This window comes from Sebastes fasciatus, chromosome 22 (genome assembly GCF_043250625.1).
Source record: "Sebastes fasciatus isolate fSebFas1 chromosome 22, fSebFas1.pri, whole genome shotgun sequence".
Classification (NCBI taxonomy): domain Eukaryota; kingdom Metazoa; phylum Chordata; class Actinopteri; order Perciformes; family Sebastidae; genus Sebastes; species Sebastes fasciatus.
Window position 1 is genome coordinate 16,133,036 of NC_133816.1, and position 12,293 is coordinate 16,145,328.

At 42.0% G+C, this 12,293-nt stretch overlaps 1 protein-coding gene across 1 annotated transcript; it reads right to left on the reverse strand.

Moving 5' to 3' along the window:
- Window positions 1–3,875: 3,875 nt before the first annotated feature.
- On the reverse strand, window positions 3,876–10,933 carry c22h4orf54 (chromosome 22 C4orf54 homolog). The gene is made up of 2 exons (XM_074624114.1): window positions 6,471–10,933; window positions 3,876–4,128 (listed from the first exon to the last, which is right to left on the reverse strand). The coding sequence occupies exon 1, from the start codon at window positions 10,865–10,867 to the stop codon at window positions 6,491–6,493; it is 4,377 nt and encodes a 1,458-aa protein (XP_074480215.1). The 5' UTR covers window positions 10,868–10,933; the 3' UTR covers window positions 3,876–4,128; window positions 6,471–6,490.
- Window positions 10,934–12,293: the final 1,360 nt, after the last annotated feature.

A 12,293-nucleotide genomic window follows, 5' to 3' on the forward strand; every position in this document is an offset into this window, starting at 1 on the left:
ACGTCATTTACCAGCGCCAGATACATTCATGTGCTATGGGCATGTCTAGAAGGTAACCCGCAAACTGCGAAATCTAGCAAAAACTTGCAAAAAGACCTCTCCCAGGGGTCAGCAACCTTTACTATCAAAAGAAACATTTTAGGTGACAATAATTTAAAAAAAAATCTGTCTGGAGCTGCAAAATATTTGAGCATTGTGATGAAGGTAACACAGTTTATAGTCTAAGTATGTAGTATATAAGTCTAATGCAGTGAGGGCCCAAGTGCAAATGTACTACAGAGTATTAGGGCCATATTGAGGGGGAAAAAATCTGAGATTTACAGAATTAGTCATAATATTACGAGAAAAAAGCCAGAATGTTACGAGAATAAAGTCATAACTTTACGAGAAAAAAAGGCGTAATATTACGAGAAAAAAACAGAATGTTACGAGAATAAAGTCATAACTTCACGAGAAAAAAAGTCGTAATATTATGAGAATAAAGTCAGAAGTTTACAAGAATAAAGTCATATGAGAATAAAGTTATAAATTTACGAGAAAAAATAAATTAACACGTAAAATTACTACTTTATATTATGACATTATTCTCATAATATTATGACTTTATTCTCGAAATCTCAGATTTATTTATTTTTCCTCAATGTGGCCCTAATACTCCGTCGTACCGTCGTACCATAGACCTACAACAATGATAAATAAAAACAAACAATTATTCATTTCCATTTATATAAATCCACAGGGAGCCACTGGAGAGGAGCTAAAGAGCCGTTTGTGGCTCCGGAGCTGCAGGTTGCTGACCCCTGACCTATCCTAACCTTAACCATTCGAGGTCAATGTCCAACCTTAAAGGTCTTATTGATAAAATATTTATGTTATTTTGTTATGTTATTATATATGTTCTGTGGATGTATTATTTATTTATTCATAAAAAAAAATTATTATGATTGTGAATTAATCATTACAAATTTGTTGACGGGTCCGATAATGTTAATGTTTTGTTTATCTCTGTGGAAGATATCTGACATTCATTCCCCACTGAGCCAACAGTATAACAACGTTATTATCACATGGTATCTCTGTGTCGTGTGTGTGTGTGTGTGTGCATGTGTGTGTGTGTGTGTGTGTGTAATGGAATTTGTTGCAGACACACTGGGATTGCCTCTATGAGTTCGAGCTCTGCAACATGATCCTGCCATCCGTCCACCTCCATCCCCTCCTAACCCAGTTTCTATAAGCGCCCCACAGCCGGCAGAGAAGCCTTTAACACTGACTGCTTATTTAGCACACATTCCACAATCATCAGTGCTAAGCCAGTTTTCAGCCTCGCAAACACGCCGGAAAATTGTCAGTGCTGAATGGAACTGTAGAGCTGAAAACAACTGCTTTTAAAGAGACTCGTCAACAGGACAGATTGGACATCATGTCATATCACATCATGAGTGTCCAAATGCAACGTCTCTCTGAAAGAGTGCCTGGTTCTAGAAAGTGTTCATATACTTTACCTAAAAGCTTATATCATAATAATTTTCCACATTTACACACCTTCATCTGAAAGCAAAATGTCCCAAAATGTTGAACTATTTTAAACTAATTTAAATAATCGTAACATCATGATAGCTGTTCTAAAAGAACCCACTCACATTTTCTTGTTTACATCATTTACTGTGTGCATTCTTCACAATTGTTGTGTTATAAACACAAGTTCATGCAGATGCTACCAACACTGGATCCCAAACCTGGAAGAACTTACCTCATGCTGTGTAGGTTGCTGTGTTCAAATGTGCCACTCCAGATGTTCAAGGATGGAGCGACGAAGCAGCAGCCACACAATTCATAGTCTACTTCCATTGTGTTTTTTTTTCTTTTTTCAAAAAATACTGTTGGTATTACTTTAAAGTTTTACTTAAAGGGGACAAATCATGGAAAAACTCTTTTTGGTGCTTGTGTATATACGGGTATCTGGTGTGCCTACCAACCCACAAACTGAGAGACTAGATCAGAAAACATGTGATTCAACAAGCCATCCAGGTGTGTCTCCCCTTCCTATGTCACATGCAGTCTCATTAGAATATACCGCCCACAGCTTGAGAACTACCTTTGTAAAGGTGCACCATATTTTCTCTCAAGTCAATCAGAGCAGACTGGGCTTTTTTCAGGAGCGGGTCTTAAAGAGACAGGTGCTAAAACGGAGCGTTTCAGACAGAGTGTGAATACAGGTATATTCAGACAGACAGAATGAGAAAAATAATGTGTTTTCTGAACATTAAAGCATGTAAACATGTTCTAGTAGAAACCCAAAATACAAGTAGGAACCTGAAAATGAGCATAATATGTCCCCTTTAAGCAACATGTGTTGTGGTTCCTACTGTGGGTAATGTATTGACGACAGAGAGAAAGGTCTGCAAAAGGGTTTCATGTTTATTACATTTTCACACATTCAACATCTGATGAAACATCTCTTGCGGTATTCCTAAACACATTTTTTTAACCAATCTGTACATTTGCACACATCAACTTTACAAACCTAAACTAAGCCTTCATCTGAGCATTACTTTCACTTTGGACAAGATTTTCCATTGTTTCATTTCTACATCTAAACACATCTGTCCCTGCTGTGCGTTCACCATTTCATTCCAAATAAAAGTCCCCTCACTTCACAAACTTCCTCACTTTTTCTCTCCATTACAAATCAACCTTCTTTTACCTTCACAATATGTACTGTCTGTCCAGAAAGTTCATAGTCATACAGCTGTACAGCTGTAGCTTCAAAGCCCCACCCTGTTAGAGTGTCCTTGTGCGAGGCTTTTTAATCGCTCAGTGATGCATCAGAACATCAGGCCTTCCTTGAGACCTGTGAAAAAAAATATTTACACTTATACAGAACTTAATTTCTCTATAAAACAAGCTGTACGTTTCCTCTGTTGAACATGATGAAAATAGGATCGTTCAAAAATATACAGTTTTGGAAGACTAACATCACATAGAAAATGAGAAACAATCAGATAATTTTATTAGTACTTAAAAGGTCCATCCACCAGAATGAGAAAGAAACATATTTTCTCCCTTACCTCTAGTGGTGTCTAGTCATAGTTTTATTTTCACTGGGTGTTGAGTTGTGTGTCTTAGATTTCTGCCTCTACGTTTAAAAAAACTCAACAGCAAGATCAGTTTTCTACGGAGCCGCCTGCCTGTGGTCATATGGTGGAAGAAAATATTTGCATGAAATCTGTGTGCTCAGATTGACAACCAAGTGAACGGATTGATAAACATTATACAAACAGAGCGCTACCCTATCAAAAATGTTTGATCAACTGGGTTGGACTGGATTTTTTCGTGGCCTAAAGACAGTAACAAACAGTAAAGGATGGACTGGCCAGCAGATCCTAAACCAAAAGTCAGTGTCAAAATAATTACTTAGAAACAGCGATACACATTGAAATACACGTCAAACGGTCTGCAGGTCACACAGTAGAGCATCCTGTAGCTGCACTGCTCTTTAAACTAAAACCTTATTATTTACATTTCAGTGAGAAGGAAGAAGGATTGTCCAGTTTTATTTTGGTGTGATCAGGGAATAATGAATAAACTCTCAATATAATAGATCAAAACTTAACCATTGTATAGGTTCAACACACACATTGTATCAATAGTATTATGTTAATGAATTCAGCGTGGTTGATTAACTAATTATGACACAAAAACAAATATTGCTAAATGCAGACTTTTGTGCATTATAAAGCAAGAGTAGTGACATAAAATCCAACACGCAAGAGATGGTAAGAAAATGTCAACTGGTATAGATATTATGTTAGATACAGTCATCATAAAAAGTATAATGCAATAATGTGTTGTAAAATGAAATAAATTACAAAAACTGATTAGTTTAAAAGCTAATAAATTACTGTGCTAGCAAAGTATATGCAATATAGGCCTACAAATGAAGTCTTCCACATTTTTCACAAATGTGATGTTATAAAACAAGAAATACACACTTTATACACATCTTGTACAAGTTAGAAAAGGTGAGACAGGATGCAAAATTAGCCCTTTTATACCAGAGCCCCAATCCATCACCTCCAGCCAATAAAACAAACCCAGAGCAGTCCAGCATCCGCTCAGAGCTCAGCCCTGTTGGGAACCAAGAAAACACAACAGACAAGTATTTAATACTCTTATCAACATGGGAGTTGACAAATATGCTGCTTTATGCAAATGTATTTATATTTGTATTACTGAAAATCAATTAACAACACAAAACAATGACACATATTGTCCATAAACCCTCACAGGTACTGCATTTAGCATAAAAAATATGCTCAAATCATAACATGGCAAACTGCAGCCCAACAGGCAACAACAGCTGTCAGTGTGTCAGTGTGCTGACTTGACTATGACTTGCCCCAAACTGCATGTGATTATCATAAAGTGGGCATGTCTGTAAAGGGGAGACTCGTGGGTACCCATAAAACCCATTTTCATTCACATATCTTGAGGTCAGAGGTCAAGGGACACCTTTGAAAATGGCCATGCCAGTTTTTCCTCGCCAAAATTTAGCCTAACTTTGGAGCGTTATTTCATCACTTGACGTTCTCCACATACAGTTTTGCATCCAGTAAGTAGGATTTAAATTACCTTCCACTCAAAAGCCCATTCCTCCCGTCTCCAGACTATCAGACTACCCGCTGTTTTCTTTTTAAAACATAACTGGACCCTCCAGTATGTGGCTCTGTGAGAAGGGGAACTCCAAAAGTTCTGCTGCTATGTTGCATGTTGTGTTTATGTAATTGCTGATGAGAGGCCATGCGAACCCGGCTTCTCACTCTCTCTGTCTTCAAATGACTGCTCCTATAAAAAGCCGGCTGACTCTGACCTGCCACGCCGCCACTTGATGTCCAGCAGCAGCTGAAGCAGTCTGTGTGTACACATAGAAACCCCCTGCCATCGCCTGACCTTTTACTCCTGCACTCACTAAGTCCACCGTAGACATTCAAACACCTTAACTCATGAAGAATCTTATACCAGTTTAATCCTCTGTATCTCTCACAGCTTTTGAATGCTAGCGCCCGCTGAGGTGCTCAGTTGCAAACTTTACAATCACATGGCGTCTCCTCCGTTTGAATGCATGTTGAATCCTAGTACGTGACTGGTTTGCACGCTTAATGTCCTTTTCCAATTGACATGATAGCAGAAAATTCATAAATAGATATAAATGAATAAGTTGCCTTCAGGGTATAGATGTTAAATCGTCACATGGAGAATGTGCCACTAATCCGTTATGTGCTGAAGCCTTTTGAGGTTAGATGAGAGCCTCTATGAAAACACATAGTGTTCAGAATAAATTAATAAAACACTGTGAAATAAATAATCATATGAAGATATACAGTGCATGTATAAAATAACACATTTTACATACAGCTTGCTATTATGAAATGTTATTTCATCCTGCTTCTTATCTTAATAACAGAGTTTACTGCAAGTACTTTTTTTAATCCATTTTCAGCACATTTTATTTTTAATGTTTCCAATGTTCGTTCTCAAGTCAGTTTTTAGAACTATGACAACTTTTAGCCAGGAAATGAAGTCCGATTGGTAATGTGCCATTTAGAATTAAATAAATAAATAATTAAGATCCAGTAGTTTTTATTTAAAAATGTCCTTTTTCCAAAGTCTGTTTTTTATTTCATGATGCCACTTTACACCACAAAGTCTTTATGTGTTGATCAAGACAAACAGAGACATTATGTGATAGCAAGATCTGAATAACAGCCAATAATGAAGTGGATGAAATGGATTGATTATTATTATTTAATCTGTATTTATTGGGGCTGTCAATCGATTAAAATATTTTATCATAATTAATCGCATATTAATCACACATTTTTATCAGTTCAAAATGTACCTTAAAGGGAGATTTGTCAACTATTTAATACTCTTATCAACATGGGAGTGGGCAAATATGTTTTTTTTATTTTAATATATATATAAATGTATTATTGGAAATTAATTACCAACACAAAACAGTGACAAATATTGTCCAGAAACCCTCACAGGTACTGCATTTAGCATAAAAAATATGCTCAAGTCATAACATGGCAAATTGCAGCCCAACAGGCAACAACAGCTGTCAGTGTGTCAGTGTGCTGACTTGCCCCCAAACTGCATGTGATTATCATAAAGTGGGCATGTCTGTAAAGGGGAGACTCGTGGGTACCCAGAGAACCCATTTACATTCACATATCTAGAGGTCAGAGGTCAAGGGACCCCTTTGAAAAACAGTTTTTCCTCGCCAAAATGTATTATCTATTCTTCCAATGGACTGAAAAGTGTTTTGTACGGCGGCAAAATGCACTTTTTTAAACAACAAAAAAAAAAATCAGTTAATCTATACACACGACACAATACATCATCGTAGTTCACTCAGATCTGCTCAAACCTGTACATACACAGGCTTAATGGTGAGAACTACTCACCTGTCCAGGTAAGCTGCCGCTCATCTGTGCTCCACCACGAAGCTCATGGTGGTCCCGTCAAACGAGGGTGGAGCGATGATCCGGGGCCCCTGCTGGGAGGTGATGCTGATGACCGGCTGCTTGACGCCGGAGAGGCCGTGCGGCGGCCTGCCGACGGTGGCCTGCTGTTGAGCGGCGTAGGCCGCCTGGAGAGGAGACTTCCCAGTAGCCATGTAGAAGGGACTCTCCATGTACATGCCCTCAGTCTGCTGCGACAAGGCTCTCTCTCCGCCCTCCGCCTCCGACTGCACCGACATGTGCGAGTGCACCAGCGTCCGGGCCGGGATCACGGACGGCGTCGGCATGAAGCCTGGGTAGATCATGTAGGTGTGTCCATACGCTGCTGGACTGAGGGCCAAAGGTGAGATCGGCATGGGCACCGGGGTCATAGGAGCTTGCGGCATGGGCACGTCCACATACTGGCCCGTTTCCGGGTCAAAGAGGCGCTTGGTGGCCGGCTGCACGGGAGTGTCCACCAGGTAGTAGTTTCCAGTGGTGGGATCCAGGAGCATCTTCCTCTGGGTGGCCTGGAAGGGGTCTAAGGTGGGAGCAGGGGTGATCGCCGGAGAGAAGCAGTACACCTGAGGCTGATTGGTGGACATGCCATATGGCAAAGAGTGGTAGATGGTGGCAGGAGGGATCTCTGGTGAGCGTGTGTCCATCACAATGCTGGAGCGTTGAGGGGATTGGTAGTGGTCTTCAAAGCCCCTGGCGCTGGATCCCAAGTGTCCTGTAGGAGTTGTTGGTTGTGTCTGGGTGCTATATGTGTACACTGATGTTTTATCAGCAGATGAGGCTGCAGGTTTGTTCCTGCTGGCGTGAGACTTGACCGGAATGGTTAGGTAGTTCTCGTTGTCAGCTGAGGCGCTAAAGAGCTCCTGTATTGACCTCTCCGCCTCCTTTGATTCAGCTCTTTCATTCCCACTTAGCTTCCTCTGGCTGTTTCTTGAGGACACAGGCAATTTTGGGGACTTTGGGACGAAGCTTTTGGCGCTGAAAGGTGTTTGTGTGATGGCGTTTGGCTTGGGCATCTTTGTGGAGGTCTTAAGGCTAGAGCTGAGGCTGAACATGTTTTTGTTCCCTGCGGTGCCAGAGGCTTGCATTGACCTCGCAACCAGCCTGTCCTCACGGCTAGTTGAGGGAGTCTGAAAGACCATAGGGAGGTCTTTGTCCTCTCGCATCAGCAGGCCATCAGTGCCAGGGGACGCCCTTGCTGGTGGCGTCTTGTCATTGTTGGGATAGGAGTCTCTTCGGACTATCCTGTCCATGTTGAACCCTCTGGCTCCTTCCTCCTCAGGTCCTCCATGGTCTTCTCTGGCTATCAGTGAAAGCAGACTGCCGTCTCCCAGGAGATGTGTCTCATTCCTCCGTTTCCATTCATTTTTTTCAAATTTATAGAGCTGCTCCATGGTTTTCACCGCAGCCTGGAGTTTCTCCAAAGCCCCCTGGTTCGCCATCTTCGACTCAGGTTTCTTATCTGTGATATCTGATGTCTTTTCCTGCTTCTTTGAACCTGTTTTGCTTTCAATACTCAATCCAGCAACTCCATCTGAGGGTGCTCTCCTCTCTGCTGCCCTTTGCAGTGGAGCATTTCTGGCGCCCTCTGGAGACGACCTGTCCATATCCAAAGTCTCCTGTTTAGATGACTCAGTGAGATCAGAATATTTTCCATTATTATTTGTATTCACAGACTGACATTTGATCACAATAGGGGACACAGAATTTGGATTTCGATAGGACATTTGCTTCTTTTGCTCTGAGTCAGCAGATTTATTATTCTCGTTGTTATCCAAAGAAACAAAGTGATAGGAACTTTTAACCAATTTACGCACGTCTCTCACTTGGTGTATGGGGGTCTGCAGCTTTCCTTTATTATCTCGAATGTCTCTCACCATGAAATGTGGCACTTTATCTGTCGACTCACCCTTCTGCAGAGCTGCAGCCAACGCCTGGCATTTCGAGTCATCTGTTCTGATGAGGCTGCTGGCTGCGTTACAGCCTATATTAGGAGCGCGCAGTTTGGAGACGCCAAAAGGCTCCTTTTTATTGTATCTGACGCACCTTAAGTTAATTTTGATTTCAGGAGATTTAGATGTTGCCACAGTCCTGGAGTCTTCAATGCATACCGTCCCATCTCCGTCTCCATATGGAGAATAACTCCTGTCCTGCAGCTGCTCCTGTCCAACTTCTCCTTCACTGGACAGCAGTTGGATACTTGGCACAAACAAATGGGACATTTTAGTCGGTTTGCCTGCTGAGTACTGATCCCCTTCGTCTTCTTTCTCGTTGGCTGACTTCTCCGTATCGTTTTTATGATCCTTCTTTTGTAACTCTAGCTCCTCGTCCTTCCAGCACCTGAACGCGCTATTTTGGCTGCGAAGCAACGTGCAAGTTTTGGATGCTTCCAATGCGCTTTTTTTAGTATCGATCATCCAAGCTTCATTTGTTGGTGGTTCCAAATTAGTTTCTGGTGCATGATGTCTTCGAGAGTCGCTCCTGGTATCACATGAGCCACTGTCCACCATGTCTCCTAACTCATCCAACATTATGGCATAGTCAGAGCTGCTCTCGGAAAACTTGGAGCTCTGTCTGTGCAGCTCCTGGTGCATTACGCACGGAGAAGTCTTCGGATGCGTCTCTCTGATCTCCCCTCTCTCCATCTTGCGCTCCTGCTCGAATTGCATCTTCTTAGAGATCACATTCTTGATCAGACTCGAGGCGAATATGGCTTTCTTGTGCGTGTCTTCCATGGTTTTGCAGGGCGACTCATTGCTGGCCCCTCTCCCTTTCCTCTGGCTGCTTGTGCTTGGCAACCTGTTGGTAACCTCATCTGTGGAACGTGATCCTGCAGCAAACTTTTCTGCAAACTTAGTGTGTCTTTCTCCTCCATGCATTCCTGATTTCACATTGCAACGAAAATTCAGAGTCTCTGTGAGTCTGATCACTCCACCCTGACTGAATTCCCCATGCATCAGCTCCTCGATTTGCTTTGATGACGAGTTGCCATTCAGAGTGAAGATCTTGGGCGGTGGTTTGATGCTCGCCAGTGCAATGCCCTTATAACCTCTATTGTCTAGATTTTTGGCAAATGAGTTTTGATGGGAAACAACACTTTGGTCCAGTCCCTTTGACATATTGCCATATTTCAGGTCGACAAACGTGGACCACCTGTTCCTTATCCCGGTCCCTTTGCCGTGCTCTGATGCAGATGACTCACTGGAGGTGCTGAAATTGATGGCATTAAAATAAGGATACGCCAGGCTCTTGAAGGTTTTGGCTGTCAGGTTGCGCACCTCCTTGTCAGCGTCGTCCAGATCACTGGACGCACCACTGGAATAGTCGGTGACCTCTTTTCCCCTCAATTTGCGATTTGCAATTCCCTCACACAACGTCTCTGCCTTCCCATTCCCATCAACTCCCCTACTAAACACATAGCGACTCGTGTCCCCGGAGCGCCTGGCATGATAAAGGATATTTCCCTGCTCTTGGATGCTGCCAGGGTCATTTATAGCTCGAGAAGTGGCTCTGATTGACAGGTGGATCTGTCCAGCACTGTTGCCATTGCACTGCTGCTCCTGCTGCTGCTGCTGGGGCTTCGACACACTCTCATCTGAGCTGGTGAACTTGGCCAGGTCACATGGATCACTTTCAAGCAGAGTGCTGACTGATGCTGCGTCCAATGCTGCGTCCAATGGTGCGTAATCGACAAAAGAGTACACCTGGTTGTTGTCATCCTCAATGGTGGAGGTGGAGGAGCCCACCCTGAGGTCGCAATCCTCCTCCTCGTGCTGGTCAGAAAGCTCCGAGAGCAGGATCTCGTGCGTGGTAATGTAATGGCACTCATCCTCGGTTACGCATGGGACGCAGTCGTCGGAAAGCACCAAAGTAACATCATCATCATCATCCTCCTCTTCGTCATAATCATCTGACTCACTTCTTCTCCCGCATGGATAATCATCACCACAGTCCTCATCGCTTGGTGTGTCTTCTGTCTCTCTTTTGGACACCTCTGGCTGCGTTATGGTGTCGCTTTTGTCTCCTGGATTGAGGCAATCCTCTGACTTTGGGAGATCTGATGGATTAGAGGGATTCTCCTTGACATCTTCTGCACATTTCCCAACTCCTGCATCCTCTTTCCTCTTAGTTGCAATATTGTTTTTCATTGCAAAGTCATGTTTTGTTTCCGTTGCGCGCAGACCTCCGGCGCAGCTGCTGCTGTTAATAAGGACAGACATATGGTTTCTCTCACCAGAGTCACAGTCCTTCTCCAGGTTTTCCCCTCCTGTGTTCACGTCCACTAATTCCAAATCAACGTCTTGTTTCTCGGGTGTCTCCACACAGCTTTGCTCTGACTTCATAGCTGAAACCGGTTTGGTTTAACTTCACATTTGGTCGTCTGATAGAAGTTGCAGAGACGGAGCTCCTCAGTCTTTTACGCACAGATGGTGCTGCATGAGCGCAAAGCTCCAGTTAGACAGACACTCTGGTGACAGGGAAGCACTCCAGACATTCCTCTTCACCACGATATGAAGTCCAAAGCCGAGTATCTAAAAAGGAGCAGAGACACTAACTACTGTCTCTAGGCACACATGGTTCTAAAGCTGGGGTTCGCGGACCAATAGGGGACGTTGAGAGGACTCAATATCAAGGACAAAATATCTTATTACTATGTAATAAATCACAACTAATGAGGTGCATGAATCTACCATATCTTATTATAACATTAATTAATTAAATTTTTCATTTTATTTCTGACTATAATTTTAAAATCAAAGTTGATCGCTTGTAATCAGTAGTGGAAAAGTAACTAAGTAAATTTCAAGATTAAAGATTCTTTATTGCCACTACCATAGTACACACTCTGCATACACGGAAGTGAAATATTGTTCTCCCCAACAATGTATAAAACAGACGAGACACACCATTAAAGAAGTCACTAAAGAGCTAAAGCTAGAAGAGACAGCTATATAAAAAAGACATCACAGATAATAAATAAGATGGTTGAGAACCTGCGCAATTATGCAATATGAAAGCCAGTCCCAGAGAAATAGGCTGGTTACATAGTCTGGCATTTACTTATACTTTCCTTGAGCAAACTAGTTCTATTTTATGTTACTTTATACTTCACCTTCACTACATTTCTGAGTGAAATATACAGTTATCTGACAGCTTTAGTTAGGGAATCAGATTTTTTATACAAAATATGTGATCAGATTCTTAAAAAAACAATCTTTTCAATCAATTTTAGTCTGTAACCGAGTCTTTAAAGTATTATTTTCTTTAAAAAAGTGAAAAGAATCAAGCATTTTCTTACCTGTTTTCATTTCAAAACAGCTGGTTTCAAGTAGTTCCTAAAATAAGGTTGAATATTTGTGCATCAAGATACATTTCAAGATACAGGAACACATTGTAGTTTCAAAATTGATTTAAAGGGGAAATATCATAAAAAAACTCACTTTTTCAGTGCTTGGGCACATCCATCTGGGTATCTGGAGTGTCTACCAACCCTAGATAAGAAAACATGTGATTCAACAAGTCATTCAGATTTGGCTCCCCTTCCTATGTCACATGCTCATTAGAATATACCGCCCAAAGAGACAGGCGTTTCAGACAGAGGGTGAATACAGGTATACTCAGACAGACATTACATTACAAACATGTATGAACTTGAAAATGAACATGATATGTCCCCTTAAAGTCAAGTCAAGAGACAAGAAGCCCGATCCCCTGACTGCCCCATTTCTCTCGGACCAACAGATAACCGACAACAGACCGACTGGCTGT

Coding starts and splice junctions, on each gene's coding strand:
- c22h4orf54 (XM_074624114.1), bottom strand. CDS start 10,867: ATGAAGTCAGAGCAAAGCTGTGTGGAGACACCCGAGAAACAAGACGTT.